A 15,230-nucleotide genomic window follows, 5' to 3' on the forward strand; every position below is an offset into this window, starting at 1 on the left:
ATTTATTGCCAGAAGACTTATTGCATTATTCAACAGCTCTAGGGATTGAAGAGAAACTACTTCAGTCATAAAATATAAAATACCTTCTGTCCCAGCTTACTGACTGGTTCTCCAAGTGGCAGTGCATGTTAATATAGTGTTTGTAGTTAGGCAAGAAAAGCATTAAAACACTGAGAGGGGAGAGATTAGACTTGTTGCTGATGATATGAGATTATTTATTCCATCAGGGCAAGATCTTGGCAGGTACTCAGCATTTATTGATAATGCTACAGTCACATTTAATGTGAATTGTGTTGCTGTCCCTTGCAACAGTGTTGAGAAGATGATTCATGAGACCACTGAGCTTTGGACTCACCCAAAGTCGTGTCCTGAACTGCCAGACATGGGGTGACTCTCTTGATGCTCAGAGATAAGCAGGATCACCACTGTTTGCTTTTATATGTGGTGGGCATGAATGTTTTTGCTAAATCTCCTGCTCTTGGAACCCTGTGATAACATGGGAATCTGAGCTTTCCTTTGGAAGAAAGAATTGAGTCAGTGAGAAACCCACAGAGGAAACTGAAGCCCTCTGAAGTTGGTAGTCAGTGCTGCTTCCGGAGCACGTATGAAATCTGGTCCAGGTTTTAAAGTCGTGGTTTAGAAAACCATTAGAAATTCAGAAATCATGATCCATTGTGACAGAGTGCATAAGTCTGTGCTAACCACTACTACTGTGTTTTAATTAATGCTGGGCTGCCACAGCTGATTAGTAAACAACTCATTTTATCAACCACAGGGAGGGTTCATTATCCAGCATTGCTCTGCACACTGTACTGAAGAAAGTGAGCCAAAGTTGTACTTTAGGGAAAGACAAGAGAATAAAAGGAGTGTTTGGTCAGAGACCTGTGCTGAAGCCATTCATTTGGGGTTCCTGAGCTAAGATCTACAGAAACCTATTTAATCTTTAAGTCATGTCTCCTCCCTGAGCCACAGAGAGCTCAGATACTGATGGAGCTCCTTCTAGGTGGCAAAAATCAGGTGTGTAGAGCCCAAATCCAGCAGACACCTTGTTTTGACACCTGGGCTGCACAAATGTGGGGCACCAGCACAGAGGTTCTAGTAAAATTCATTAATTTCCCAGAATTACAGAGAAATGCCAGGAAATGCAAAGATGTTAAAACATACTTTGATATCCAAGGCATTTACATCCTGTGATAGCCAAACATACCACAGTATCTGAGCTAATGAAAATTGAATATTACTGTCCAGAAAACCTCACTGGTGATAAAAGAGTGACTATTCTGTGCAGCACAGTGACAGCTGGGAGTGTGGAGAGATTTGTTGCTCCTAATATTAAAAAAAAAAAAGACGCAGAGGTTTATGGAGAAAGCCACAGATTGGGAAACTTCAGAATTTTAATTTCTAGTCTTGGTCCTGTTGTTGGTTTTCTTTACAGTCTTGGACAAGTTGTTTTGTTTTCTGCTCTTTTTTCTCTCCCTTATCTTTACATGGTCCTGTATATTTATACTGTAGGTTTTCCAACACCTGGAATTATTCCTGGGACAGCACCACAGAATAATTTCTGGATACAATCCGGTTACAACAAATAAAATTCAACGGGTTTTGGTTTGTTGGCTGTTCACTTTTACTATGTAACTTATCATCACCCTTTAGATTTACCTACCTTATTTCCAGTTACAGTCTTGTAAATAAGACATTATAATTTAGTTTTCATCTCTGCCTTGAACACACAGGAGAACCAATAATCTTTTTAAAATGCATTACTGTTCAATTTGAAGGTCTCTTAAACCATAATATTCAAATGAAGGCATTTCTAGAGTAATAGCTGAAATAAAACCAAAATGAAAGTTCTCAAAATATGTTTTCAATATCCATCTCTGTGCAATAAATATTATGCAAGGTGAATGGCTCCTGTCCAAAACTAACATCTCTAATCTTCTGCTAGCCAAAATACACAATATGAAAGTATGCACGGGGTCTGTTTGAATCTCACATTTGGGGCAAAGCTCAAAGTTTTCCATTCAGCCTTATCAACTGTTGGGGGAAGCTTATAGCACTCTGTGCTGTTACCCACTTAAACTGACCAGAAACCTGCACAACCTGCTGTCAAAAACAGAGCAGAGGCTGGGGATCATGGCGTCCAGAAAGTTAAAAAGAAATTACCTGTATTGTCCCTGGCCTTTGCAAGGCAATGGGCTGGGATGCAGGATGGAAATGCTCAGTATTTCATCATGAAATCCTGTGATTTTCATATCTAGTTTCTTTCTAACTTACTTTCATGAAATAACTGGTATGACAACAAGCAAACTGTGAATTCTGAACTCTCTCTCACTGCAGAGTCTTGCAGATTGCATGGAATCATCTGCAGCTCCAGAGACCAGGCTGTAGGGCTGCTGGGAAACTCACAGGGTTGTTTTCAGCCAGAATTTTACCAGTGACATTGCTATAATGATCATTATTATCTTTTTTCCAAAGTGAAGAAGCACTGCTTTTCTTAGTGCTTTTAAAGAAAAGCTTGTATTGTATTTTTCTGATTTGGAGACTTCTAAAAAAGATGTTTTCATCACATAGTTTTGATTTTTTGTTTGTAGATGACTTAGGAAAAAAACCCCACAATTTCAACCAAAACTCATTTTATAAACTCTTGTATCCAGAGATTTTTCATCACGTTTTGATAGTGAAAAAACATCTACATAAACATAATTATTATGTTTTTAAACATAATAATTTTTAAGATGGCACTGAGTTTTTTTCCACATAGATGTTGTAAATCTCATCCCTCAACAACAGCTGTTTGGAGAGGGAGCACATTTTTCAGTGAGGGTAAGGTGTTGTAACTTTTCCATCTAAGTCAGGTACCATAGTTTAAAAATGGAAGAATGTTCTGCATGTCTCCATAACATGGGGGTTTAGTTTGGTTCCTGTGATGTTGAGCAGATTTTGGACAAGACATAATTATTTCAGCACAGAGATATCAGCTCTATCAGCTCATGGTAGCAAGAGAAAGAGGAATTTGTAGATGTTTTTTGCCTCCAGGTTGTCCATGGGCATGAATACAACTGGTACAAAGGAGTTCTATAGATTAACAGGGCACTACATCTTTATAACCCATAGACAGGCCAAGCTCTCTTCTCATTTCTGCTCAAGAAAGTTGTAGGCTTATATTTATATAAAATGAGGGAGAGAAGAAAATAATTCCAAGTAGGATTATTCCAGACTTTGAAAGCAATTTTTTATTAAGAAAAGGGTGTTTTAATATGTGTTAGCTGGTGAATTAATTTCAGGGCAAAGAAGGAAACTGGTAATTTCTGAAGAAGTTAAATAGTTTAGTTAAAGAAAACAGGGGGAATGTAGAGGATTATCCTGAATAATGACTTACTGTGTCATGTAAAAATAACTGGTATTTTAGACTGTGGCAGCTAACGAGTTAAGAATGGACTTATTTTTCTAAAGGGCAAAGGCCCCAGAGAGCAGAATCTGCTTTATTCAGTGTAAGATATGCTAATGAGATAAAAGAAGTAAAATAAAGAAGTTCAGCAGAAATGTACTTATTGGACAGTTGCTGTAAAATGTAATGGTTAAAGAAACAAAGAAAGCATTCATTTGGTGTCAGTTCAGACATTTGCAGAGTTGTCAGAAAACATATAGAAAATATTAATTTATCTGTTTCACCATCGCTACTGATTAATAGGGATGTTATTAACATATACAACAAGAAAAATAAGTTTACCAGTTGAATAAATACATTTTTCTTTTTCTTTTTTTTTTCTTTATATGAACATGTATATTTTACAAAACCCCATAGCACTATGGGAAATAAAGATCCTTCTACAAAAAGAAGATGTAAGTCAGTGTTACAATAAAGCTTTAGAGTTTCAAAATGTATCTGGGCAAAGAGACAAAATCAGCTAGAAGGCACTACTGAGTCACTGAGAAGGTCCAGCTTGTAACTGTTGTCTTAAACTCCAATTTGTTCATAAATTATCTCTCTATTCCAAGGGATTGCATGTGATATAATGTGGTCAGGAGGGCTGCAGTAGGCTCAGGAGAAAGGAAGCTATGGCCATGCAGAGAGGAACTGTTACTGATGGCCAGGAGAGGCTGGCTGGGGCTGAGCTCGTGGGCTGGGGCTGGGATGGGCGCTGGGGACGCGGCCTCTGATCCAGCTGGTTGGAAATCCAGATGGGAGGCTTGACTGTGATGTAGCCATTGGTTATCCTGATGTAGGAAGGCAATGTGGTGGTGCTGGAAGAAAACACAAGAGAAGGAAATTAAACAGGAGAACTTTACTTTGTGAACTGTCATCCCAAGTGGTAGCAACCAGAATGTCAATTCCAATTATTACCATTATCATTATCATTATCATTGTTATTATTTTATGTACACATTAGACACCAAAGAGAGAGCCAGAGACTGATAACTGTGATGATGTGGAAACAGCTCTGATCCAGGATGTCCCTCAGCTTCTGGCTGCTGACAAAATACAGTCAGAGGAGGGACTGCTCTTAATGTATCTCACATACTGCTCTCCATTTTTAAGCATCCATTACTGTTCAGCATCAGAAATGGTGCTAAACGTATCCTCATGCTGACCCAGGATGACCTGATTCTTATGTCCTTTATTCCCACCAAAGGTCTGAACATTTGCCATGTCTCAGTGACATGTCTTACTCACCATGGAGCACATACTGAGTGACCAGGAGGGTCCAGAATACATTCCTTCCCTGTTTCACAAGCCTTAAAGAACTTCCCAGGATCCCCTTACACAACTGATAACCTTGAGCATGGGAGCGTGAGCAGGTTCATTTCTTTTCCTGGCTTTAAGCCATTTTGGATCAAATCACAAAGCCAAAACCAGACTCAGTTGCTGTTAGGTTTCCCTGACTGTGGATTTGCCTCAATAGCAGTGTGATTGCTTATTGATTGTAGCTTGAGTTAGTGCTTTGATTTGAATTTGCAGGTTGGAATTCATCATGACTCCCATGACACTGGAGGTCAGAAAGGTCCATTTATGATTGATTTGGAAGTTTAGGCTGTAATCTCCATTTCATAAAATGCCCCCATTGCATTCATTACTGGAAGATCCATAATCCACCAGTTGTCAGGGAGCAGCACAACCAAGCATGCAAACTGCACAGGGTGGATTTTGGACTTAAACCCAAAACATTCTGCTGAGAAGTGAGGAGAAAAATGGCAAGGGCCCCTGAAAAAAAAGATGTGACACTAATACCTGTAGATTCTCTAAATCTTGCATAAAGGGGATTTGGAGGCACTGAAAATGACCTTCATATAATTCTTAATGGGGTAAGAAGTTATGCAGTCCTATAAATATTTAGCTACAGTATCCAGGATCTTGACCTTGGAAGGAAAAGGTTGTGTCTTGCATAATATCAGATGAAAGGAATAACATCTTACTTCAGATTCCTGCACAGAAACAGAATTTAGAAGGACTAAAGGCTTTTGTCTTTCTCTGTCTAAGCAATACTATAATAGATTTTAGCTGAGATGCTTCAAATGTGCTGAGTCAATCACAAACTGAGGAGATCAGAGCCCACCCTGAAGAGGTCAACATCAAATGCCATGGACAATCCCTGCACATTACACTTCACCCTGAGTTTTGGGAGAAGTCACTTCATTTCTTCCCTCATCCTTTATACTGTCACCACAGCTTCTGGGTGGGACAGTGGTTCAGCAGCTAGAAGTGAACTTAACTAATGTGCAATGAATTAGAGTAAAAAGAGAAGGCAGTCTTCAATTAAAGACAGGAATTGCTTCATGGGAGCAGATAATCCATCTAACCAGTATCAGGATTCTGACACTGAGGAGCAGTGCTTGTTCCAGAGCAATAAACTGCTGTGAACAGAGAACTCTGCAATCAAGGCTTGCTGGAGAAAGTTCTCTGAATTCCCGTGGTGAGTGGTTGGTTTATGTCTTGAAGTGATGATATAAGACACCCAGCTTTAGAGTTTCTGCTATATTGCATCAGAATTGCTGCAGTCACTTAACACAAAGAGCTGATCTGCCATAAACTAATGCTGCTGTTTCCAATCTGCCTGGCAGGAATGGCACTGGATTAGGAACTGTGTGGCCAAGCTCCTGTAACATAAGTAACATCATTCCCACAGTGAACACAAAGCACCATTAAAGCAAACTTCTGACAAAAAGAGGTACTGCACACTCTGGGTAATCCAACACAAATGCAGACAAGCTTCAATTTCTGATCCAGCTCTCATTTATCCTGCTGAGTGATGATGTGGTGCACAGGTCTGGCAGCACTGACAGTCGGATCACAACTCGGGTTTTTCCCCTTTACCTGATTTCCCTAAGGTAAGCACGGGTAGGTGTTTGTCCTCATCTTTTGGTACTGATTGCCACGTTACAGAACTACAAAATTTTGCCCTAAATTAAATTCTGAACTACAAGGAGGGTCTGATATTAATTAAATTTAAATTTTTATTTTAAAACAATCATCAAAATGCCATTCTGACTTCCAGTTTGGGTGTATCCTGCGCTCGACACTTTTTATGGGCTTGATTCTCCAGTAAGATTAAAGTTTCCCTTGCACAAACTTTCTACTCCTCAGGGATGTTCTGTGCACACAGGTTGGCCAGGGAACCTGCAAAAGCATCACAAGCCCACTCATAAGCCAGCTACATCTAAGGGATTCCCTTAAATCAACATTTTATGTCTCTGTATGATTCTGCATTCTAGTCAACTTCCATAAGTGTTTAGATTTTGTTTTGTGGGGGGTTGATGGTTTTTTGTTGTTGTTGATCGCTTGGTTTTTGTTGATTTTCTTTTCTCCCTTATTCAAGGACCTGAGAATTGTTGACCACTTCTTAGTTAATGAGGTTATTTTCTGTTTTCAAGACATTACATTTGTATAAAAGCATTCTTGTTAAGATAAATACTGTTAGGTGGGGTTGTTTGTTTTCAAAAACTCCTTGAGTGCTCTATAAGAGAAGAACAGTGTGTTTCCACTAACGTCTACAAAGCATTTGCTAATAGCAAATGAATCACAACTTATCCATAAAAAACATTTTCTTAATGTACTTTTAGCTAACTGCCAAGGTTGTTCAGAGATATTTAAAGAGAATTATGCCTTTTACCAAATGCCATAAGTCCTTGTAAAACCTCTGGTCCCAGTTTTTAACTAGGCTGTTTCTGTAGTGAATGGGGAGAGAAATCTTTCCAGAAGCTGGTCCACCCCACTGCAGTGCAGGTCTCTAAGGGGAATCTTACTCTTGCTCAAGGTTTTTCACTTCCTAGGCATTACAGAGGGGCCCTGGACAGCCAGGTTGGATTATAACCTGATCTTAGGGGTGGCCCTGGTGTCAGGAGATGACTTCTGCAAACTCCCTCTGAGCAGGTTTGCATGTGCATGTAGGATCTCAGTGACCCTCGGACATTCCCTAAGGTTGAAGCAGAGTTCCCTGAACTCAACCAGAAACCTTCCTTGGGGAGCATCTGAGCGTTCCTGAAATGAACATAGAGAATAATAAAAATGAATCAGAGATCTGTGGGATAATAATCTAAATTATTATCACGTCTTCTCTTGCCAGACCAGAATATTCTGTATTTCAGCCTTGTATGTCTGATAAAATATCTTTAATAAAACATTCCACATGATCTGTGGTTAACAGGCAACCACTGGCTCTGCTGTTCATACCTCTCTTTTTTGCTTCTGTGTATGGGATTGTTTTAAAGATTTGGAAGACTCCAGGTAGGTTTTAGCCAAATGACCTGCGGTATCATATTCATGAGCTTGTTCTTTTGATCAGATAATAGGGCAGTTTTTCAAATCAGTGCATTACTCATACATTGTCTTACTATCATTAGAATGTGTAAAACTTTCCCCAAAAATGGGGCCTCAGGCACATGCTTTGTCCACAGATTCCACTGAATGCAATTACATTATTCAAGTCCTCCAAGCGGGGGTGTGCTGAAGCACCTTGATGGTTTGGGAGCATTTTAAAGCTGAAAAATAAAAGAAACACACCAGCAACACATTGAATTTCCTCTCTGGTTTGTCTTGTGAGGACTTTGAAGGGAGCTCACAAACTAATTTTTAGCATGACTTGGTTAATCCATGTTAACAGGGTTCATCTGACCACAGCAGAAGGACACAGGTCAGGACCAGGAGAGTCTTTCTGGCCCATCTGCCCCAGACACAGGAATAAGATCTAAACCCCTCCTGACATTTGTGTCATCCAGTCTCAAAAAAACAGTGATAATGATACAATTCCAGAGTCTGTCCAGCCATCCATTCCAGCATTTCCCCATTTCTGATGCCCAGAATTACTGCCTAATGTTTGACCAAATCTCCCTTGCCACAGTGTGAGGCCATGGCTTGTCCTGTTCTCCAGGACAGGTTTATTCCTTTTCTCCTCTCAGCAGCCTTTCACATACTTTGAAAATTTAATCATGTTTCACCTCAGCCTTCTCTTTTTTAAACAAACAATTCCCTTCACCTTTCTTTACAAGTCCTCAAGTGCTTTCCCTCTATCTTCTCCTCTGCTCTTCCCTGGCTCTGATCCATGTCTTCTCTGGAATGAGATGCTGCAAACTGGAAACAGTAGGCCTGGGTGAGATCCCACCAGCCCTGTGCTTGGTGCAGTAGGTACCACTGCCTCTAAATCTGCCAAGTGCATGAAAAACAGGCAATCCTCAAGAGGACAGACAGTATTGGCACTGCTTTTTGCCCCCTAAGTCCAAACCACCATTATGGTCCCAGGAACTGTTCTGAAGCTCATGGAAAACTGCTGGTTCTCTGAGGGGGTGAGAACCAACCCAATTATTGTGATATTTCTATCCATTCCTAATCTGCTGCCATGCCTTGGGCCCAACGTGGTTCTGTTCAGGGTGGAGGAAATTACCCTTTCAAGTATAACTTACAGAGTGTTTGGGGATTTTTCTGGATCAAAGGAGCTATGTAAACACAAGACAACTATTTTTAATAAATGTAAGCAAATGTTGACTCAGCCAGCCTTTCTTACAATAGCATCTGATGAAAGAAGCTAGATTGAAACCTGAAAAACGCATGCTTCAATTGAAAACCTAAAAAGCTAGTAAAGTGAAAGAAAATTTTTGAGTAAATACAATAATGACTGTTTTGCATTTGTGATTTGATGTTAACCTTATGATGGCTAGGGGTTTTCTTAAGTGATATTAAGCATATGCTTCCTGTTTCTTTTCAAACGAAATTTGCCATACTTTTTTTTCCCCCTTTTTATTTAATGAACAGATGTGAAAGGACTGATCACATTATTTTTCTGGTGATCAGAAATAATGTTCTGCAAGTGAAGACAATTATTCTTGGAACTAAGCAGGCCTCTTTATGTCACCAAAATTTATTCATCAAGATTTGAAAAATACATCTGCTTAAAGTGCTGGGACCAACCCGCTGCAGTCTGTAAATGAGCTGGCTGGCAAGAAGTCTGACCATACATTTGAAGAAAAAGAATAGTGCTCAACCAAGAGTTAACAAGAGTATGTTGGGGAGTAAAAAAATCACTAGAAAAATGTCACAAGGACTTAACTTTGAAGACAACTAGAGTAGCCTTTTAAAAGGAACATGAAATCCCCATCTTCCAAAATGTTCATATTATTATTTCATGTGTTTCTGGAAGGGATTCTTTAGATCAACACATGCTCTGTTCCCCCCATCTTTCTCTTCATCATTACCTTCCTTACAGACACTGTTCTTGCAGCCTGAGGGATAAATCCTGCAGGATGCTGAGCCCTGTGGTCCCAGATGAGCAGGACTGTGAGCACGCAAATACCAGAGCTTCCAGCACTAGTATTCACATACTTACAACTCAGCACATCCTAAAGCTCTTTGTGGGACCAAGGCCAAGAGGCTTATGCTTTCACAAGGTTCAGTTCATTTAAAAAAAAATAGTAATCCAACCTGGATCTGATTAGGGAATCCAGTTTTTGGTCCAGAGGAGGCCACTGCTTATTTGCAGTAGTGTAGTAAACTGCCTTAGCTAAGTGAGTAAGCACTATCACACACTGGTGTGGGGCCAGCAGAGAAGATCTGGCAGGAGCCAAAGAAGAGCCTTCTCCCTGCTATTTTTTGGTTGCCCCAGGGTCACTGGGAGCCTGGATCTCTGGCCATGTCCCACAGTGCAAGCACCCAGCCTCCCTGTGAGCAGCACAGCCTCAGGCACGTGATGGACAGAGGGGTCAGCAACAGCACCAGGAGCATTTCCACAGCCCTTCACTGTGCATCTGGGCTCTCCCAATGAGACTCAAATGGGAACCATCTCCATCTGAGAGCAGTGTCAAGGTCTGATCCTGCCTTTTTTCAGTGCTCTGTCTCCTCTGGAGACTGACACTGACCAATTCCCCCTGTTGAAGTGGGCACTGTGAGCCTTCCTCCTGTGCAGAGGCAAAGGGCAGAGCAAATACCCTGGCAGAGGACTAATCCCTCACCTCTGCTTGTCAGGACATCTGCCATGGCTCATCTCAAGGAGAAAGAACAGGATACCAGGGGAAAAGATGGAAAAGGAAGCAAAATTTTCACCAGGCAGTGGCTCTGAAAGCTGTGAGCAGCATGCCACGATCATGAACCACTCTGTCACCAGGTACTGAAATGCAGCTGGGGAGCAGGACACTGCACACAAGGATGGAATACTTAAATGTGCCATAAAGAGAACCACAGGCAGTCCTTCAGCTGACTGGCCTTTAGTAGGATTTAAAAGGTGGCCTTAATTGTGGCTATGCCATGCAGGCTTATAACCAAAGCTATTCAGCTGTATTCCTGCTACAGTTTATAGGGAACAAGACTTCTTCAGAGGACAACCCTTTCCTCACAAAGACATGCCTCCAAGGTTGTTCAGATGAGCTGCTTCTAAAGATCTCTGTCTCTGGAATTCAGGTCTCCTGAATCCCAGCCAAGCTCTGGCCCCACTGGGGGCCCTGAATGGTAGGGATGGGTTCCCAAATCGGGTCAGGACAGCAGGGTGGGGAAGAGGAAAACTGCTGATTCTGCAGTGCAAAAAGCAGCTGCTGGTGGGACACAGCTCCCCTCTGCAGTCCTGCACAGCTGCCCAACACCAGGCAGAGCAGGGCTGCAGCTGCTGTCCCTTCCATGGGATCTTGGCTCTGGAGTTTGACACAAAGGAGGAAAAGGTGGCTCACTCAGATCAGGGGCTCCAGGGGGGCCATGATGGTGTAAGCAGGAGGAGGCTCAATGCTGAGATGCAGCTTAGGTTCCTCTGGTGCAGTTTTGGGCCCCTCTCAGCATGGGCTGTGGGCTGGAAGCCAGAAGATTTGGTTTTTATCCCTGAGTCACCCACTGAGGAGCCATCAAAACCTCGTTAAATCACTTTAGTGCTACGACTCCCCTGGCTCTGCTCTGAGTCAGGACCTCGGAGCGTTGGTGTGACACCACCAGCATTAACACAACCTGAAGTGTTTTGCAGGCTCTCGCTCTGATTTGCAGGTCCCAATGGCTCAGGCCACCTGCAAAACATCTCTGTGATGACAAATTCAGCCCTGGAGAGACACTGACCTGCAGTGAGGCTGAGCAAGGGCATCCTAAAGCCACAGGTGGGTCACATCGTTAAGGCAAAGTGGATCATCTGCTGTGGGGCCAGAGAAGGGGACAGGGATGGGAGGGGACGGGGGTGGATGGGGCAGTGGGGACTGCTGCATCTGAGACAGGGAAAGGGGAGCTTGCTGTCACAGCAGTGCAGCCTGAGGGCTGGGGAACACAGTGGACAGGGGAATGCATCCAGCAGGCAGGGAATGAGCAGGTGAGAAACAACTCCAGCACAGCCCAAGGGCCCTTTTCTGAGGTGAACTTCCAGTTTGTGGGAAGGATTCCTACACCTCACGGTCAGATTTAGCCTTCCCCACCCCCAGAGGAGACTGTGCATGGCCCTTCTCAATGTCCTGCCCCAAAGTCCTTTAGGAAAATCCAGTGAATACAGATCCTGCACCCACACCTGTGGCTGTGGCAGAATCAGGCCTGCTGCTCCTTTCCAGACAACTGCAGAATGGTGTAAAAACACAGAATGTTGTAAAAACCAATAACCTTTGAAGCACACCCTCTGAGTAATTACCCCATTCCCATCTAATGACTAAAAGATGTTATATTCCTCTCTGATATGGCAACAACAAAGATTTTGACCTTATTAAAACCAGCCCATCAGGAAACTACATGTCATCCTTAAAAAAAAAAAAAAAAGAGGCAAAAAAAGAAATGAAATTCTTTAAAATCCCAGTGAAGAGTATTCAAGATACTGTAGCTGAAGATCCATGATTTGTAGTAGTGTCTGGGTGGTCCTGAGACAGGAGATGACAACATTAGCTCTTTCCTTTGCCCTTCTAAGAAATGCTTTGATGATTCTCTAATATCCTAGGAATATCCCCTGTGATTCTGCAGTGGGATGAGGCAATCACAGAGCTGGGATAATGCATCCCAGTTTTACCCAGGCCCTTGCTAAGAGGGGATAGCTCAGAGCCCTTTGTTCCACTAGTTCTGCACTGACATCTGAGCCAGGATGTGCTCACCATAGTCTAAATAGGGATGTGGGCTCCAAACCATCCCCAAACTCACCCCCACCCACTGCACACATCTGGCTGTGTACCTGATTTGTGTGTGTGATTAAGGCACTCATCATCACAGCTCAAATAACCATTGTTCCACTGCTCCTTGGACAGATAATGACTGCATTATTGCAGCCAAAGTAAGCAAGAACATCAAGGGCACAAACACAGATGGGCTTAGCATTGGAAAAACTCTGCCAGTGAAGATTTTTAGGCAACCTGTTGATACACAATGCATAAGGAGTTAATTTGATGGAGCTACAACCAGGTGGTTTTGAACCAAATCCCAAGCATGAGCAGAATATCTGTTTTTTGTCTGTATTTTGCAAACTGCCTGCTCTCACCAATACAGCCTCACATGCAAAAGAATTTATATTTTTGGGGTGGTCAAAACTGTAATCCATATTTTACATCTCGGGCTCAGCTTTTCAATTAATTAGAACCAGAATGACTTGCTCTGCCCTTTCCTCTGTGTACTCAAGTGTTTGTTTGGCATTGTGTGGGCCCTATGGCTCAGATATTTTTTGCAGATGCACAGAATTAACCATGCATGTTTAGATGTGCTTGGGGAACACATACATTCATAGAGATGTATATACTTGACCCTGTCACTTTTTTGTTAAACACTGTAAAAGATATCGACTTTTCCCTCCAGATTTTAAAATGATTTAGAATAGGTGGTAGTGGGGAAATACCTAACACATCCTGTCAAATTAAGTATTTTCTCGGAGACTGTTCTCTAAGATAAAATTATTTCAGCTATAGAGATGTCTGTGCAATGTATTAAGGAACAGAATGAACAACCAAAATATAAACCAGCTTAAATGGATGTCCAATATACTGCATTTTTCCACTTGATTTTAATTTTCTTTTTCCTTCTCCCCATTCTTTTTTCCATCTCTACATAATAGTTTTTCTCTTTGCTTAGTCTGTATCACATTTTTCTTTCTAATTCACTGGGCTCATTTACTTGCTCTCTGCTTGTATTTTTCCAGTGTCTCTCTTAGTGAGAATAATTAAGGTTGGGTCAGATCTTTGAACCTGTGATTTGGAGCACTATCGAATTCGAGCTTGTACCCCTGAATAGAAGCACTGGCCTCTTTTTCTTGCCAATAGACTCACATATAAAATAAAAAAAAGGTTCACAGAGCACATCTAGCAGGCACATTGAAGTGCTGCATTGGCCACAAGGTTTGGGTTCCTCCTGCTGCTGGCAAAGCAAATACGGTGACAGCAGTCACAGCACAAACCCCTTCTCCTCAAGCACTTCCAAACCCTCTGAAAGCCTGGAGATGCCATCAGTGGCTTGTAAAAAGCTGCTTGCTGGTCTGTAGGGCTGGAAGGACTGAAAACCCCTCCCAGCCAGGTGTCATAGCCCAGACTCTGAGGTGTCTCTGCAGATCTGAGCTTCCGAGAGCGTGGTGTGCAGCATGTCTCTCCATGGTGCTGCCACATGAGGCATCCCTGGCACCCAGCAGCTCCCAGGCACTAAACTTGGCTCCCTCAGCCTGGGCTCAGGCCCCAGGTATAAAGCTCACTTTGTTCAGTTAAGTTATTCAGGAATTGTGAAAAGGATCTGAGTGAAATCTGAATTTGGCCTGGCATTTTCATAATTGCAGGAACCCGGCTTTTACAGCATTGAAACCATATGAATTCAAATAAATCCTACTTCTCCTTCATCCCAGTGAGTAACTGGACTTAGACCAAAGCTGCCCTTTGGGATCCTGCTGGGTTTCCAGCCTGCAGTGCACCCCACGGTCCTGGGAGTGTAAGGGAATCCAATTTCCTCCTGATTCACTCCACAATGAAGCTGTCTTATTAGATACCACAATATAACTGTGGTTAAACCCCTCCTACAAAGCAGCTGCCCACCACAACAGTAATGTGGCCTTACTCCTGTCATACTTTTCCTCACTTCATTTTCCAGGCCATGAAATTCACTAGTCAGAAGGGGAATAGCAGAATTAGAAATAAATCCCATATCCCTTACCTTTTTCCTCTGGGCTAGCACTGACAGTGTTGTGTGTTTGCACACAACACTGAATTTTAAAGACATCAAATTCCACTGAATTTTAAAGACATTTCTCTTTCTTTACAGTAACTCACTGGAAGATGAATTTTTTGTATTTTATATTACTTTTCTAAGAGGAACAGCAGATTTGCAATTTTCACGGCTTAGATACTGCTAGATATGCAGGGCACTCAAATAAAAAAATTCCAAATTGGGGTTGTGGCGTTTGAGCAGGTTTATTCTGGCATTTTCTTCCCTTGCCAGAGGTAAAACCTCTGTATCCAGAATTGCAATACAGGGAGTGCAGGTGCTTTACTACCCATTCATGTGTTTGAGGAATCCAACTCAGCCTGGGCACGAGCCCATTCAGCACTTTTTAGTGTCTGCAACTGCAGTCAGCCTTGAGTTAACACAAACCACACTCCTCACCCACCCTAAACTGCAGGGTAAATGTGCTACTGGGTATTGAATTTTCTCTGCCTGTTAAATCAGACAACTTATTTTTCAGCTGAGTGAATATGTAGAGTTTTGTAGAGCTGTGTTAAAATGCAGCTCAGGTTTAGAGGAATTACCTGAGGGTACTGAGTGCATTTTCCCATGTTATCTGTTTGATAAGAGCCAGATCACTTTTATTTGTGTGTATGTGTGTGCAATAGATAAT

General features: G+C 42.1%; 1 protein-coding gene across 1 annotated transcript in view; it reads right to left on the reverse strand.

Annotated features, from left to right (window-relative positions):
* Positions 1-4,022: 4,022 nt before the first annotated feature.
* TRABD2B (TraB domain containing 2B) overlaps positions 4,023-15,230 on the reverse strand; it is a 258,853-nt gene continuing 247,645 nt past the window's right edge. Inside the window, exon 7 of the mRNA XM_054286210.1 lies at positions 4,023-4,245. Coding sequence (XP_054142185.1) covers positions 4,023-4,245 — 223 coding nt within the window. The remainder of the gene's footprint in view (positions 4,246-15,230) is intronic.

This window comes from Melozone crissalis, unplaced genomic scaffold, assembly GCF_028551555.1.
Source record: "Melozone crissalis strain CALT ecotype California unplaced genomic scaffold, PUWL_Pcris_2 ptg000045l_1, whole genome shotgun sequence".
NCBI lineage: Eukaryota > Metazoa > Chordata > Aves > Passeriformes > Passerellidae > Melozone > Melozone crissalis.